The 19065-nt window shown below is 40.9% G+C and overlaps 1 protein-coding gene across 1 annotated transcript in view; it reads right to left on the reverse strand.

The window, feature by feature from the left end:
- The window catches only part of LOC124608773 (protein kinase C), a 232768-nt gene that overhangs the window by 169142 nt on the left and 44561 nt on the right, over window positions 1-19065 (reverse strand). The window contains exon 2 of the mRNA XM_047140014.1: window positions 4576-4639. Within this exon, the coding sequence (XP_046995970.1) occupies window positions 4576-4639 (64 nt within the window). The remainder of the gene's footprint in view (window positions 1-4575; window positions 4640-19065) is intronic.

The raw sequence follows: 19065 nt of genomic DNA on the forward strand, positions 1-19065 counted from the left end.
GGTAGTTGTTCATGGTAGATGTCAGCAAGGAGTAGCTGACCCACCATGCAAATGGGCTGTGCCCATGCCCTGTTGCTACAACATCACCACAGTCTTTCGGTCAGTCGGGCAGCAGGGTCATTTATGATTGGTCAGGTTGAGGGCTCTCGATTGCTGTGGTATGCTTCCCCACTGACACCCCCTCCATACCCTCTGCTGTGCTCCTGTCACCCGCGGCCTCGGCTCCCAGTGAGGTTCGCACTTGCAGCTGCCGACATGGCGCCTGTGGCTTCTGATACATCATCCTCCCATGGTTTCTGATACTCCCTCTTCTTCCTCTGCCTCCTTCCCTCCCTTCTTTCAGCAATGGAGATGGCCTTGCCTCCACTTCTAATGATGCACCCCCATTATCTCAGTCTCTGGGCACTTCTGGTGCATCCAGCGGCGTCGGAATTGCCTCTTGCAGTGATCAGTGCACTGCCATATTCTCTAGGGCCCCTCTGGTTCTGTGTTGGAGGTCACAACCCTAACCTGCTCATTTCTGGCCCTAAGTGGCCTTTTCAGGGGGAAGAGATTTAGCATGTCTACCAGCAGATATCATGATGGAGGCAGACGAGTTGGCACAGATAACACAGTGGGATAGCATGGAAACCTGCCACATAGGCCGTGCAGAGACCTGCTGGCAGAAGTGTTTATCTGTGCATGGCAGTGGGCTGGGTGGGCTAGTGCTTGCCTTGAGTGCACCCACCGCGGACCTCATCTTGCATTTGTGCCATATGTTGTTGCCAAGTGCTTAGCTGTTAGCTATCTGCATCAGCCATGTGCTGCATTTCCATGCCTGTCACTATGTGGGTTCAAATGTAGACTGCCTTACATGATGAGTTCATTTTCCTTTCATGTGGTTCTGTTCCCTGACTGTTATATAGGCACTGCCAGTCTGTGATATAACCACACCAACTGTGTAGTCTAGCGACATTGTCACTCCTCTGTAGATACTAAAGAACCTAATAATGATCCCATTGGCCCTGGAGTTTTGTTAAATTTTCGTGACTTCTGTTGCTTCTAAATACTACTGGCAATAACATCTATATCACTCATCTTTGCAGTTTCCATAACAATACTCTCATGCTTTGTTGAATTCATAATTTTTGTTACTGTAAAATAATAGACTTTTTTCTTTTCTTAAATATATTTGAATGTAATGTAATCAAATAATGGAAAATCCAGGATGGAATGTAACAATAAAAGCCAGTCGGTGTGGCCGAGCGGTTGTAGGCGCTTCAGTCCAGAACCATGTGACCGCTACAGTCACTGGTTCGAATCCTGCCTCAGGCATGGATGTGTGTGATGTCCTTCGGTTAGGTATGTTTAAGTACTTCTAAGTTCTAGGGGACTGATGTCTCAGACGTTAAGTCCCATAGTGCTCACAGCCATTTGAACCATTTGTAACAATAAACAAACTGGGGCCAGGAAACAAGTGGACCATCCTGTTGCTGAACACACTGCCAGACATGACATCTACATCTACATCTACATTTATACTCCGCAAGTCACCCAACGGTGTGTGGTGGAGGGCACTTTACGTGCCACTGTCATTACCTCCCTTTTCTGTTCCAGTCGCGTATGGTTCGCGGGAAGAACGACTGTCTGAAAGCCTCCGTGCACGCTCGAATCTCTCTAATTTTACATTCGTGATCTCCTCGGAAGGTATAAGCAGGGGGAAGCAATATATTCGATACCTCATCCAGAAACGCACCCTCTCAAGCTACACCACGATGCAGAGCGCCTCTTTTGCAGAGTCTGCCACTTGAGTTTGCTAAACATCTCCGTAACGCTATCACGGTTACCAAATAACCCTGTGATGAAACGCGCCGCTCTTCTTTGGATCTTCTCTATCTCCTCCATCAACCCGATCTGGTACGGATCCCACACTGATGAGCAATACTCAATTATAGGTCGAACGAGTGTTTTGTAAGCCACCTCCTTTGTTGATGGACTACATTTTCTAAGGACTCTCCCAATGAATCTCAACCTGGTACCCACCATACCAACAAATAATTTTATATGATCATTCCACTTCAAATCGTTCCGCACACATACTCCCAGATATTTTACAGAAGTAACTGCTATCAGTGTTTGTTCCGCTATCATATAATCATACAATAAAGGATCCTTCTTTCTATGTATTCGCAATACATTACATTTGTCTATGTTAAGGGTCAGTTGCAACTCCCTGCACCAAGTGCCTATCCGCTGCAGATCTTCCTGCATTTCGCTACAATTTTCTAATGCTGCAACTTCTCTGTATATTACAGCATCATTCGCGAAAAGCCGCATGGAACTTCCGACACTATCTACAAAGTCATTTATAAATATTGTGAAATTCAATCACTTCTTCATAGCCTGTGCCATATGGGTCCTTCCCATCAACACCAGCTTTTCTGAACTGTGCAGATGGGAACTTTCCCTGCAGTACATCCTACATCCCCATAACCTTCCTGGCCTCAAACTTCATTAGTCAGTCCTCTCCCATCCTGCCCCTTCTCTGTTCCCATTCCAGCACTACACAGCCATCATTCCACCACCACACCCAGTATTTTTTTATTTTTCTCCTTTTCCACTACTCCACCCCCCCCCCCCCCCCCACATCTCCCCTGCCCTCAGTCTAACCTGCAGCTCTTCACTGTCTGCCACCCCCCACCATACTATCCCTCCCCCTCCCCACTCCAGGCTCCTCCTTACCCCCACCCAGTTGCCACTTCCATCATGCACTAGTGCTGCTGCTCACATTGTGGTTTCAGTTGCCCGAGACTGCAGTCGTGTGTGTGTGTGTGTGTGTGTGTGTGTGTGTGTGTGTGTGTGTGTGTGTGTGTGTATTGTTGACGGAGGCCTTAATGGCCAAAAGCTATAATTGTGGGGTCTTTTTGTTGTGCCTGTGTGTGACTCGGCATCTCCTCTTTCCTTCTCATAATGTTGTTACATTCCATCCTGGATTTTCCATTGTTTGAATGTAATGTAACCTTCATAAACTAATCATAAAAACAATTTGAGAGATAAAATAAACTAATTTAAAAAGAAATAATAAATTTACATGAAGCTGCAAGTTGGTGCACTCGGTGATAGAAAAAAATTGGTACACCTCGTTGCGCTTATTAAGCTATAGTAGTTCAGCTCACCATATTTTTAATTTAATAATGTACACATTTTTGTTGGAAGATTGTGTGTGGATGTTCACGGTGTCACGCAGGTAAATGTGAAGTTGAGCATTTCACAAAACCTACAAAGTGCTACCTTTTGACAGCATGATTAATGAGTCATTGCTTGCATCACCACATGATATACTGTAAACTCTGGATGAAGGGCAGCTAGCAGATTCCAAATGTTTAGATTGTCAAAAAGCATTTGACAAAGTGCCCCACTGCACATTGGGAATGAAGCCATGAGCACATGGAACATGGAACATGAGTGGCTTGAAGACTTCTTAAGGAACAGAACCCAGTAAGTAGTTCGTGATGGCAATTATTCATCAGAGACAAGGATATCATCAGCAATGCCCCAGGCGAGTGTGACAGGACTGCTCTTATTTTCTGTATACATACATGATCTGGCAACAGGGTGGACAGCAATCTGTGGCTCTTTGCTGATGATGCTGTGGTGTACAGGAAGGTGGTAGTTTTTGAGTGATTGCAGGAGGATACAAGATGACTTAGACAAAATTTCTGGTTGGTGTAACTCTAAACAAAGAAAAATTTAAATTAATGTAGATAAGTAGAAAACACTGATTGACACAGTTACATTTTTTTAAATATCTGGGTGTAATATTGCATGAAATGGAACAAGCATGTAAGGATTGTAGTAGGGAAGGCAAATGGTCAACTTCGGTTTATGTCGAGAATTTTAGAAAAGTGTGGTTCATCTGTAAAGGAGACCTCATATAGGACACTAGTGTGGCCTATTCTTCAGTACTGCTTGAGTGTTTGGGATCTGCACCAGGTCAGATTAAAGGAAGAGGCTGGCTCTTATATTTGTTACCGGTGGGTTTGGACAACATGCAGGTGTTACAGAGATGCTTCCGGAACTCATGTGGGAATCCTTGGAGGGAAGGCAACGTTCTTATTGAGGAATCATGTTGAGAAAGTTTAGAGAATGGACATTTGAAGTAGAAAGATTGTACTGCCACCAATGGACATTTTGTGTAATGACCATGAAGATAAGATAAGACAAATTAGGGCTCATACAGAGGGATACAGACAGCCATTTTCCCACACTCTATTTGTGAGTAGAACAGGAAATGAAATGACTGTTAGTGGTACAGAATACTGTTCGCTATGCTCCATATAGTGGCTTGTGGAGTGTAGATGTAGATGTAGATATCACAAAAATTATGGCATTAAAAATGCTTGGGAATGTGAAGTGGAGTAATCACATAGACTCAACTGCAATTATGGGATTTGATTTATTGTTAGGACATTGGGAAGCTGCAGTTTGCCTGTGGGAGAAATTAGTTACAAGACACATGTAACAGCTCATGCAGAGCCCCTGTGTAAATACAAACAAGTTTGCATTCCAAACTTTGGACAGCTTATACCAACATACCTGTTTGAGTCTTCCATTTCAAATCAACTTTAATATGCAGTCGTCCTTGAGGTTCCAAGTCCACCTGACATAGAAAAATGATTGTAATTACTTACTAATCCACACAGCTATAAATTTTATTTACACAATACATGCTACAAATGTGATATGGGCATATTATTCATGCACTCCTTGAAGAAACTTGGTCCCATGGTTTATTGGAGCCCGCTGAATTCATACAAATGAAAGTTAGTAGTAGCAGTAACTGACATATTTCCCGCACTGTTAAATTTACCAATAAGTTTGCTTTTATGTGCAGAAACAGACAGGTAAACTGGAGTAACAACACAAGGAACAAAACTCAGAACTGTATAGACAATGCAAAATACAAAAATGCCAGGGTACTTACACTGTGTACTGGACCAAGGTAGGTAGTGGCCTGAAGCAAATGAATATTCTCTGAGTGGCCACCTTTATACAGATGGTTGAGGGACCTCACCTGTTCAATACAGAATGTCCAATCAAAACACCTTTCAGCCATCTAAATTTCCAAATAGTTATTTTATTGAGCAACCAGTTTCAGCAGGTGATGACTGAAGTAATCACTATATCAAAAAACTACAGGTACCAGTCATTGAATGTTTGCCCCTATTTTGACTGGACTAGAGGTGGAAATCTTCCTACACATTGGTCAGGTGTCCTGAAGATGGTGTAATATATTGTCACTACTGGTTGCTCAATAAAATAACAATTTGGAAATTTAGACAGCTGTAAGGTGTTTTGAATTGATGCTTTATTCTCAAATGAATATTGGTCCAACATTGTACACTGTCTTGTGACTTTTTTCAATCCATTAATCCCATCAGTCACTGTGCCAAGTGTCTTCCAGGAATGTGTGAATACTACTACTACTACTACTACTAATAATAATAATAATAATAATAATAACTAAACTATACATCATACCGCAAAAATAATTTAAATTTAAAACTGTATGTTATAAATTTGTAAACATTGTGATACTGTAAAAAATGACCCTGGAAAAAATGATAGTGTATACATCAACTTACCAGGAAACCACTTTTATACAGAATTAAATTCATGCTAAAATAGAAAGGCTAAAGTTTGACTCAGACAATGGATCCCATACATTCTGACAATTTTACCATCTTTTATGCAAATGGACATTTATTTTGTTTCTACCACAACTTCACATTACATACAGTTGAAATATACAATAAATGCACATCATAAATGTAAATAGTAACATCATTTACAGCATGAAATAACATAATTCCATGATCAGACACCGTGTCACAGTCACACAGTCGGAAATTAACACTCATGCATGGTGAATCCCCAGTCATATTTAGTAAACAGTCTTTATGGAATTTTATAAATAACTAAATAATGAAAATTAAGCTCCTGACATGCACTTCAGTGGAATATTCTCATTGCACAAGAACCATCATTTATCATTGACAGAGTAGAAGCACACAGGGTAGCTTTGTATTGATACAAAGAAATTACATTTTTGTATGATATTCAAGCATGTAAACTATATACAATTATACATACATCTGCAGCTTAATGAGTAAGGGAGTGAGGCAAGACCAAGTACTAGAGTAATTTAAAAAATAACAGACCGAAGTTTATTTATGAATGATGAGATTTGGTATAAATGCCAAGATGTTTAAAAGCATGGGGTAATGCTCTGTTCAACTAATTTAGGAGTAACAAGAACAACTCACTGGGTAGTAGAGATACTGATTTGTTGACAGGCATGTAAACAAGACTTTCAGATAAATCTTTTTTTGAGCCTGGATGATTGACTGATCTGGCCTTGTAACACTAACCAAAATGGCCTTGCTGTGTTGGTACTGCGAACGGCTGAAAGCAATGGGAAACTACAGCCGTAATTTTTCCCGAGGGTATGCAGCTTTACTGTATGGTTAAATGATGATGGCAACCTCTTGGGTAAAATATTCCGGAGGCAAAATAGTCCCCCATTCGGATCTCCGGGCGGGGACTACTCAAGAGGATGTCATTACCAGGAGAAAGAAAACTGGTGTTCTACGGATTGGAGCGTGGAATGTCAGATCCCTTAACCGGGCAGGTAGGTTAGAAAATTTAAAAAGGGAAATGGATAGGTTAAAGTTAGATATAGTGGGAATTAGTGAAGTTCGGTGGCAGGAGGAACAAGACTTTTGGTCAGGTGAATGCAGGGTTATAAATACAAAATCAAATAGGGGTAATGCAGGAGTAGCTTTAATAATGAATAGGATAATAGGAGTGCAGGTAAGCTACTACAAACAGCATAGTGAACATATTATTGTGGCCAAGATAGACACGAAGCCCACGCCTACTACAGCAGTACAAGTTTATATGCCAACTAGCTCTGCAGATGACAAAGAAATTGAAGAAATGTATGATGAAATCAAAGAAATTATTCAGATAGTGAAGGGAGACAAAAATTTAATAGTTATGGGTGACTGGAATTCAATAGTAGGAAAAGGGAGAGAAGGAAACGTAGTAGGTGAATATGGATTGGGGCTAAGAAATGAAAGAGGAAGCCGCCTGGTAGAACTTTGCACAGAGCATAACTTAATCATAGCTAACACTTGGTTCAAGAATCATAAAAGAAGGCTGTATACATGGAAGAAGCCTGGAGATACTGACAGGTTTCAGATAGATTATTTAATGGTAAGACAGAGATTTCAGAACCAGGTTTTAAATTGTAAGACATTTCCAGGGGCAGATGTGGACTCTGACCACAATCTATTGGTTATGAACTGTAGATTAAAACTGAAGAAACTGCAAAAAGGTGGGAATTTAAGGAGATGGGACCTGGATAAACTGAAAGAACCAGAGGTTGTAGAGAGCTTCAGGGAGAGCATTAGGGAACGATTGACATGAATGGGGGAAATAAATATGGTAGAAGAAGAATGGGTAGCTTTGAGACATGAAATAGTGAAGGTAGCAGAGGATGAAGTAGGTAAAAAGACAAGGGCTAGTAGAACTCCTTGGGTAACAGAAGAAATATTGAATTTAATTGATGAAAGGAGAAAATATAAAAATGCAGTAAATGAAGCAGGCAAAAAGGAATACAAACATCTCAAAAATGAGATTGACAGGAAGTGCAAAATGGCTAAGCAGGGATGGCTAGAGGACAAATGTAAGGATGTAGAGGCTTATCTCACTAGGAGTAAGATAGATACTGCCTACAGGAAAATTAAAGAGACCTTTGGAGAAAAAAGAACCACTTGCATGAATATCAAGAGCACAGATGGAAACCCAGTTCTAAGCAAAGAAGGGAAAGCAGAAAGGTGGAAGGAGTATATAGAGGGTCTATACAAGGGTGATGTACTTGAGGACACTATTATGGAAATGGAAGAGGATGTAGATGAAGATGAAATGGGAGATAAGATACTGCGTGAAGAGTTTGACAGAGCACTGAAAGATTTGAGTCAAAACAAGGCCCCAGGAGTAGACAACATTCCATTAGAACTACTGACGGCCTTCGGAGAGCCAGTCCTGATGAAACTCTATCATCTGGTGAGCAAGATGAATGAGACAGGCGAAATACCCTCAGACTTCAAGAAGAATATAATAATTCCAATCCCAAAGAAAGCTGGTGTTGACAGATGTGAAAATTACCGAACAATCAGTTTAATAAGCCACAGATGCAAAATACTAACGCGAATTCTTTATAGACAAATGGAAAAACTAGTAGAAGCCGACCTCGGGGAAGATCAGTCGGGATTCCGTAGAAATATTGGAACACGTGAGGCAATACTGACCCTACGACTTATCTTATAAGCTAGATTAAGGAACGGCAAACCTACGTTTCTAGCATTTGTAGACTTAGAGAAAGCTTTTGACAATGTGGACTAGAATACTCTCTTTCAAATTCTGAAGGTGGCAGGGGTAAAATACAGGGAGCGAAAGGCTATTTACAATTTGTACAGAAACCAGATGGCAGTTATAAGTGTCGAGGGACATGAAAGGGAAGCAGTGGTTGGGAAGGGAGTGAGACAGGGTTGTAGCCTATCCCCAATGTTATTCAATCTTTATATTGAGCAAGCAGTGAAGGAAACAAAAGAAAAATTTGGAGTAGGTATTAAAATCCACGGAGAAGAAACGATAACTTTGAGGTTCGCCGATGACATTGTAATTCTGTCAGAGACAGCAAAGGACTTGGAAGAGCAGTTGAATGGAATGGATAGTGTCTTGAAAGGAGGATATAAGATGAACATCAACAGAAGCAAAACAAGGATAATGGAATGTAGTCGAATTAAGTCGGGTGATGCTGAGGGAATTAGATTAGGAAATGAGACACTTAAAGTAGTAAAGGAGTTTTGCTATTTGGGGAGCAAAATAACTGATGATAGTCGAAGTAGAGAGGATATAAAATGTAGACTGGCAATGGCAAGGAAAGCGTTTCTAAAGAAGAAAAATTTGTTAACATTGAATATAGATTTAAGTGTCAGGAAGTCATTTCTGAAAGTATTTGTATGGAGTGTGGCCACGTATGGAAGTAAACATGGACGATAAACAGTTTGGACAAGAAGATAATAGAAGCTTTCGAAATGTTGTGCTACAGAAGAATGCTGAAGATTAGATGGGCAGATCACATAACTAATGAGGAGGTATTGAATAAGACTGGGGAGAAGGTAAGTTTGTGGCACAACTTGATTAGAAGAAGGGATTGGTTGGTAGGACATGTTCTGATGCATCAAGGGATCACCAATTTAGTGTTGGAGGGCAGCGTGGAGGGTAAAAATCGTAGAGGGAGACCAGGAGATGAATACAATAAGCAGATTCAAAAGGATGTAGGTTGCAGTAGGTACTGGGAGATGAAGAAGCTTGCACAGGATAGAGTAGCATGGAGAGCTGCATCAAACCAGTCTCAGGACTGAAGACCACAACAACATCATCAGAGACATGTATGAATATTTTCACAGCCACTCCATCAGCAATGATGAAAATCATGTTGAATATGATATTGACAATTTGATATGTGACACATTAGAGAAAAATTATGATTGATATTATAACATAACATAATGTGCAAAAAACAGAACACAGAAGGCAGTATTTTAATGTATTATTTTTTCCTTGTTGACAAAGTTTTTCATGGTTGAGATATGACATTACTGTAATCTTCTGGTATACAAAAATGGAATGTAGTGGTAAATGTAAAATTATAAATGCATAAAATCTTCAAGCTTATTATTTGTTTATTAAAGGTTAATTAATTATTTTTCTGTATTCTTTGGAACATTTCAAAACCCTGAATGAAATTATGTCATAAAAAAATTGCTCAAGCACGCCAAAGTGGTACCATCAAAATTAGCATCCCTGACTATCCCTTTATCATATAAAAACAGAGAAATGACTTTACATAAAATATTAAGGTATGGGTCTGAAACTGCCCAACTAATGATGAATCTAATGAACTTTAAAAAAGAAAACAACTAACATTATTTACTAGCTAACTGAAAGTACTACTCAGTATTATTCACTAAGGATGATTATGTTTGAAATATTCCTTCATTAATGAGATTACCAGTGCACTCTAAGGATTCTTCAGCATCTTGAATGAACAATACAGATGTTTGCAAATTGGACTGGGTAAAAAAGTTGCTGTTTTGAGTGCTTTTTAATGTAATTTCAAACTAAGTCAGGACCTCAAATTCAAGATTTTCAGTCACTCTTTTGACAGTATTTCATTATTTATTACTTGACTAATGTGACCAGCTGAGGCAGCAATTTGAAAATAAAGTGAAATCAGAATAAAGCCTATTATGTTTGTCTTGGCAACATCCAGTTATTTCCAATTGCTTTCACCACTTATTACACAACTTGACAAAAAAGTGAAGCACCCATAGGACATTGTCTGATGTTAATATATCTTCACGAACATACAAAGCATCAGTGAGTATGTAAATACCTACAGCTGCAATTTTGTGAAAGTAAGACAAGTGTCAGATTGCTCTAATGTTGTTCAAGTTTAATGCTGCTACCAGGTCGGGTAGGGCATAGAAGAGGCATGAACAAAAGCATTATAGGTTGTGTAATCACTGTGAAGGACATGGAGTTGCCATATTCTCATGTAAGACACTGTGATCAGCACCTGACGGAGTTTGAAAGGGAGGTGACTGCAGATTTGGCTGATCGGTCAAGTCGTGCAATATCCAGAATTGTGGGGCATTCGGATGTGACAGTGGCCCCATGCTGGACTACATGGGAATGTGAGGACAGGCATGCTTGTCGTCAAGATCCCAGTCAATCGTGTCTGATCACCACAACAGAGGATCACCATTTTCTGCACCAAGCACATTGTAACCCCTTCACATCTGTGTCTGTGATCCAAGAACAAGTAATGGACTCTCTGCAATATTTTGTGTCATCCCCCACCACTGACAGAAACTAGCAGCTGCTGGTCTAGGGAAATATTGTCCCATTGTTGACTGCTGATGAACGGCATTGCATTGTGCTCAACAATGACTCATGGTTCTGCACTACCCTGGATGACCATTGTCAGTGAGTATGGCAGTGACCTGGAGGGAATCCCATTCTTTAAATGTTTTGGAGAGGTACAGTGATGTTACTTCTGGCGTCATGATGTGAAGAGTCATTGGGTATGAGTTCAGGTCATGGATAGTAATGAGTGAGGGAATGCTGATGGCACAACAGTACATCACAGACATCCTATGTCCTCATTTCTCTAATGCGACAGTATCCTGGCACAATTTTTTACTTCTGGTGTCATGATGTGAAGGGTCATTGGGTATAAGTTCAGATCATGGATGGTAATGAGTGAGGGAATGCTGATGGCACAACAGTACATCACAGACATCCTATGTCCTCATTTCTCTAATGTGACAGTATCCTGGCACAATTTTTCAACAGGTCAATCGCCATTCACACATGGCCCACATCTCTATGAACTGCGTGTGATGTTGAGATACTCCTGTGGCCAAAAGATCCCAAATTCTATCCACCATAAAATGTGGGTAGAACTAGCTCAGATGTCAACACTGTCCCAGTGCCAGTATCCACAATATCATGGATCAGGTAAACAGTTGTGGGCCATCTAGCAGGAGAGGATCAAATGCCTTTTTACACTTCTCTAACCAAATCAGTAAATCCATCCAGGCTAGAGGAGGTGCAATGTCACACTGATTAGTCAGCTTATACTGCCAAGTTCTCTATAAATATGGCTCAAATTTATAATCAGTGAATTAAGCCACCTCAACCCATAAAGTTTCATATCATTCCCTCCTCCCCTTCAGGGTGTTTCATTATTTGTTTCAGGCAGTATATTTTCAGTGATAATCTTTATTCCAGACTATTGCGAAAAAATTCAGCTTATTTTTCTATACCATTTTTGTATGTGAAAGTCTGATAACTTTTTGTTAACAATCACATGAATCACATCTTAGGACTGTGATTGTTTCTTTATAATTACTGACTTTTTTGTGATGAGTCTGTTCTTCCCTGCATACATACTGAATCTAATTCAGCAGTGGGCACTGAAAGGAGTGCAGTAGTTAACAACCATCCTTCCAAATAAAAAATATAATGAAACTGTAGCCATTATCATCATAGTACATATAGATTCAATAATACTAAAAGCCTCCTTAATAAATTCTTCATTAAAATGTGAAAATCTAAGTCAAACACAAAACTGTTTAGATGATTAAGTTACATTTACTGATTTCCAATCAAACAAAAAGGACAGATTGCCACTCGCCATATAGTGGAGATGTTGAGTCGCAGACAGGCACAACAAAAAAGACTGCTAAACAAGTGAGCTTTTGACGAAAAGGCCTTCTAAACCAGACAAAACATGCATACATGTGATGTTTTTGTGAGTTATGCTTGCATGAATATATATATGTGTGTGCCTTTTGGCCAAAAGTTCACTTGTTTAGCAGTCTTTTTGTTGTGCCTGTCTGTGACTCAACATCTGTGCTATACGTTGAGTAGCAATCTGTCCTTTCCTTAATATTGTCATTATTCCATTCTGGATTTCCATTGTTTGATTTTAATGATTTCCACTTAAAATACAAATTTAATGTCCTCCAAATGAGAGCATCAAATGGCAAGATATTTATTGACGTACATATGAAAAAAAGAAAGGTTGCACTGACATGAAGATTATTTATTTAAAACAAATTAGGTATTTAAGGCATTTCACTTCTATTCAGGGCCACCAAGATTCAAATTTCCTTATGATATAGGTCTTCTGCATTTTCCCTCAGTTGTTTAGTATCTTTAAAGTGGCAACAGCCATTCTTGTTCACCAGAGGTTGCGCTCCATCTCTAATAACCACATGTTGGACAGAATGTTTAACCATAATCTTACTCCCTCCCTTCTAATATTGAGGTAATTCAAAGTGGAGGACTAGTTTAGGTAGACAAGGATTTCTTTTTGAAGGAGAAGCATCCTTACATTCACTTGAAGTGGTTTAGAGAAATTGTAAACTAAACTCCGCCTGAACAGGCCCTGAAGGCCCAACGGTGCTGACCTGCTGCCACGTTATCCTCAGCCCACAGGTGTCACTGGGTGCAGATATGGAGAGTCATGGAATGGGGATTTGAAAGCTGTTCCTGCTGAATATAAGTACAGTGTGTTATTAACAGACATTTTCTCAGGGGCTGTCTGTGACTGTGGCTTGTTGGTTACGACTTTTTGTTAATAATATGCTATCTTCACACACAATGTATTATTGTCCCACTTCAGTCCAACAAGTTTCAGAACTACAGCTCTATTATCAAGGACTATGTTGACATTTTTTGGATTTGTATTTGACTCAGTTTATCACTTCATTTGGTCATGAAATGTTCAAGTTATGTATCAATGAGAAACTTCCACATTTACATTTACACTTTAAACAATGTAACATGACTGTACTGTCCTCACATTTACTATACGTGTGTAGCCCTTTTTTATTTATGGGAATTCATACATTATATTTTATCCACATAAAATAACTGCTTAGTTTTTTAACAAATGACATTTATTTTACTTGCATACAGGGTAAGATAAAACAGAAATGAGAGAGTGAAATACTACACTCCTGGAAATTGAAATAAGAACACCGTGAATTCATTGTCCCAGGAAGGGGAAACTTTATTGACACATTCCAGGGGTCAGATACATCACATGATCACACTGACAGAACCACAGGCACATAGACACAGGCAACAGAGCATGCACAATGTCGGCACTAGTACAGTGTATATCCACCTTTCGCAGCAATGCAGGCTGCTATTCTCCCATGGAGACGATCGTAGAGATGCTGGATGTAGTCCTAGGGAACGGCTTGCCATGCCATTTCCACCTGGCGCCTCAGTTGGACCAGCGTTCGTGCTGGATGTGCAGACCGCGTGAGACGACGCTTCATCCAGTCCCAAACATGCTCAATGGGGGACAGATCCGGAGATCTTGCTGGCCAGGGTAGTTGACTTACACCTTCCAGAGCACGTTGGGTGGCACGGGATACATGCAGACGTGCATTGTCCTGTTGGAACAGCAAGTTCCCTTGCCGGTCTAGGAATGGTAGAACGATGGGTTCGATGACGGTTTGGATGTACCGTGCACTATTCAGTGTCCCCTCGACGATCACCAGTGGTGTACGGCCAGTGTAGGAGATCGCTCCCCACACCATGATGCCGGGTGTTGGCCCTGTGTGCCTCGGTCGTATGCAGTCCTGATTGTGGCGCTCACCTACACGGCGCCAAACACGCATACGACCATCATTGGCACCAAGGCAGAAGCGACTCTCATCGCTGAAGACGACACGTCTCCATTCGTCCCTCCATTCACGCCTGTCGCGACACCACTGGAGGCGGGCTGCACGATGTTGGGGCGTGAGCGGAAGACGGCCTAACAGTGTGCGGGACCGTAGCCCAGCTTCATGGAGACGGTTGCGAATGGTCCTCGCTGATACCCCAGGAGCAACAGTGTCCCTAATTTGCTGGGAAGTGGCGGTGCGGTCCCCTACGGCACTGCGTAGCATCCTACGGTCTTGGCGTGCATCCGTGCGTCGCTGCGGTCCGGTCCCAGGTCGACGGGCACGTGCACCTTCCGCCGACCACTGGCGACAACATCGATGTACTGTGGAGACCTCACGCCCCACGTGTTGAGCAATTCGGCGGTACGTCCACCCAGCCTCCCGCATGCCCACTATACGCCCTCGCTCAAAGTCCGTCAACTGCACATACGGTTCACGTCCACGCTGTCGCGGCATGCTACCAGTGTTAAAGACTGCGATGGAGCTCCGTATGCCACGGCAAACTGGCTGACACTGAGGGCGGCGGTGCACAAATGCTGAGCAGCTAGCGCCATTCGACGGCCAACACCGCGGTTCCTGGTGTGTCCGCTGTGCCGTGCGTGTGATCATTGCTTGTACAGCCCTCTCGCAGTGTCCGGAGCAAGTATGGTGGGTCTGACACACCGGTGTCAATGTGTTCTTTTTTCCATTTCCAGGAGTGTATAAGCAAATGTAGCCATGTTGACCGTGGCACAGATACCTTTCTATAGTCAGCAATGGGTTTGCTCACTCACTACTGTGGTGAAGTGGGTTAGTGATGTCATCACACAACCTCCACCCCCCCCCCCCCCCCTCCATCCCCAACCCCCACAAGCAAAAAAAAAAAACACCCACACATGCCTGGTGTCCCTGTTATAGGGAGGAACTTGCTCTTAATTGTCAGCTGGTTCTCACGAAAATGGCTGATGCAAGCAAAGGTTGCTCCTCTGTTCTAATGTTCTACATTTGTTACTTCAGCGTCGTCTTCTAGTGCCAAGGGTTCGTGAAATTATCTACAGGAATGTCAGCCTCCATTGGAGTGTCATGTTGCGGTTTGAGTGAGGAGTGCACCCTCACTGGTGAGTGAACGCTCACTGGTGTAGGTGGGTTTTAATTGCTCTATTGAGACTGTCTTGTTTGCCATTCTTTTCAATTCCGACATTGTGACTTCCTCTTGTGATTACCCTGTAGGGTCCAGAGTATGACGAAACTAGAGGTGAGCACACTGTACCATCCCTGAGCCACAAGTGGGACATTTTTTCCAAGTCTTTGTGCACAAACACCCTCCAGTCCCCATGTGTGACACAACTGGTATGCTAAATGTTCTTCATACTGATGCTGAGTTGTTGCAGCAACTGTGTATATAGCTCAGAGACATTTGGAATATAAATGCTGGCACGATTAACTCTCCTGAAATCCTCAGCTACTCACAGTAGGCCAGATGTGTAGGAGAACATTATGCATCCTCCTTGACTGTCATTTTAAATCCAAATATAGCTAGGGGGCAGTGCTTCATGCCATTATGATGAGCTGCACATTAGGGCAGTTTTGAGCATGTGAAGAAACTGTTGAGCCATTCCACTTTTGGCTGGATGGTAGCTTGTAGAGCAGAGATGGTTGCACCTACATAGTAATTAAAATTCATTGAAAAGTTGGCTTTAAAATTACTTCCCACAACTTACAATTATATCTTGCAGAAAGTCAGACCTGGAGAACCATATGAGCACTAGCACCCTTGAACACAAGCCACCTCACCCTCACAAGATCCATGGTACTTGGGAGGGTGTGTCTATGAACACAGAACTATAAAATTTTACTACAAAAACTGAAGAAGACATTGTACTGTGCGAGTAAAAGGGCAGTTGATACATATAAATTGTTAAATTGTAGGTAGAGGACTTTGCTATGTATTTTGATAAATTACTGCAGGGTTGAATATGTAAAATATATTACTGGTAAGTTGTCACGAGTATACTATTTCTTAAGTTGTCTATTGAATTGTGTATCTGCTGTCTATGTTACAACATTTTGGATTTTTCAAAGCATGAGTTCTCCAATGAGCTCTCACTTGACACCACTGAAATAGCAAATGGTGGTGGTTTTGGGTCAGTGGAATGCACGATACATGGTGTCTGGCTCAAAGCTGTCTTTGAAGAACCGATTTGTAGCAGTGTGTTGTGTCACTGTGGTGCCAAATGCTGTTAAAATTGTTGCTGCAGATGCAGTATGATGCATCAGAGCCGTATGCCGAACACACTGGTCTTCCCTCTCGGTAGTGCCATGTGGCCAGCTGGAGCCCAGTCCTATTGCGACAGTACATTCTCATGACCACTGCTGCCAGAATTCATGTACTGTGGCCAATCCTTTCTGCAGTATCACAGAAGTAATATCCAGCTTCTCATAGCCCTATTACATGAACTCATTCAAACTCAGTGAGGTTTTGATAATGGTATATTTGTCACTTTAATGGCATTCTTGACTAAAACTGGCTCAACACATCCATTCCCAAAAGCAACTAATGCTCAAGACCATTACACTCTGTATTTAAAGCAAACTGATTTGCATCTTCAGAGTGATACTAGTAGTGCTGCTCTATTGCAACTGGAGTGAACTTTTAATCATCATCTTTCAGATGTAGGAACATGCCTCCCAACTTCTATTTATGTCACACAACACCTTCTAGGTATTGTGATTTTTTCACATCAATGTATAATATTGTAATTTCAGTATATCTCCCACAATAATTCTGTATTTATTAATTTATTTAGTGTGCTAAGACATCTGTTTCACATTATTTATTGCTGTAATGACCAGTTCCCGTTAAGAAGGAAAATAAATCAAATAATATATTAATCTTAGAACTTAATCTGCACACTGTATTATATTGCATAATACCATTTGTGTTTGTGCCAGCTAAAGTTTATCTCAAAAATTAGCAGAAAAGGTACACATTGAGGGGGGGGGGGGGGGGGTGCTGCTTCCTTAATTACATTAAATAGCTGTTTTTTTCTCTTATTGGTATTATTTTAATTTTTGCATGAATAGCCTAAACTGGTATTTTACCTACATCGGTAATAGCAGAAGTTTGTTTACAATACACTACAACATCTCATTCATCTTTAAATTTGTTTACAATATACTACTACATCTCGTTCAACTTTAAAATGAACATAGAAATGTGCCATGTACATAACAGCTCTCTCCAATGCCTGTATATAGATAATAAGATAATTCGTAGAAGGGGTAGTTGATGAGGTATGTTTTGTTTTGAATTGGTATGAATTCCATTTTTGGTTGGTTTACTTCAGATAAGAGATAGTTAAAGACTTTTGTACCAGAGTGCATAACTCCACCCTAAACCCCAGACAAGGAGGCAAAAATCTACATGGAAAATATTTTTGTGCCTTGTGTTCTGGAAGTATAAATCACATTTCAGCTGAAACTGATTTTTAGCCTCAGCTGTATATATTGTTAAGGATTAAATTTTCTGGGAAATGCGAACAAGTATTCCAAGATTGATTTCTCACAAAAATATAAATATGTAACATAAATTGTGTTCACATATGATGAGTTTACTGGAGACCAAAGAACTTCTATGAAGGAATCAAAACAGTTTTCACAAAACCAATTGTGTGAAACCCAGCCTACACTTTTAGTTCACGAGATCCAGAAGAGATGTATCGCTCAGGTTGATGCTATGTTTCTTGACTTCCAGGAAGCCTTTGATACAGATCTGCACCATCACCTTGTAACTAAAGGATGCACCTGTGAAATATCTGAAGAAATATGCAACTGCAGTGAAGATTTTCTATCAAACAGAAGTCAGTATGTCATTCTTAACAGCACACATAGTATTCAAGATATCTTGAGATAGTGATTACAATCTATACAACTGACCAGGCAGATAATGGCTGTAGATTTAAAGATTATTTGCAGATCATGTGCAAAGATGTAATGCCATTAGAAACTTGTTACAAAATGTAGATAGGCCTGCTAATGATGAGTGCTTAGTGCACAGATCACAGCTGGCTCTAAACATAAGTAACTTTAACATACGTAAATCAAAGGTCAGTCACTGGAACATTCACAACCATCAAGTATCTTGTGTTTTCTGTACAGGGCAATTTCAGGTGATGTGGTCATGTGAATTTCGCAATGGGAGAGGCAATGGCTAGGCAGAGGCAACTCAAGATTTATTGGAAGAATCCAGTATAAGTTAAATTTATAGTTGAAAGTGGTCAACTACAAAACACTCATTTGACAAACCCTCGATTCCTGTTCATCAGTCTGGAACTCTCACCAATGTGGATTAACGGAAGAAATTTGAAGAAGAGCTGCACAGTCCATAATGGGTTTATTTTACTCAGTATGAGAGTGTCATAGAAATGCTGAAAACAAAGGGATGGGGGGGGGGGGGAGAGAGAGAGGGAGAGGGAGAGGGAGAGAGAGAGAGAGAGAGAGAGAGAGCAACCAGTAGTGGGAGGTATTATAAGAAAGACACCATGTATCCACAGACAACCTAACTCCCAAGTTTTTGAGGGCTCCAAAGAATGTTACACACACTGTTTCATTTAGTGTATGAAAAGCATTTTCTACTTCTGGTACTAGCATGTAATTTGCTTGTCTGAAATTCTGTACTGCAAGTCTTTGTGAAATTAAGGCTTAAATTACTTGTTGTGAACCAACT

This window comes from Schistocerca americana, chromosome 1 (assembly GCF_021461395.2).
Source record: "Schistocerca americana isolate TAMUIC-IGC-003095 chromosome 1, iqSchAmer2.1, whole genome shotgun sequence".
Classification (NCBI taxonomy): Eukaryota; Metazoa; Arthropoda; class Insecta; order Orthoptera; family Acrididae; genus Schistocerca; species Schistocerca americana.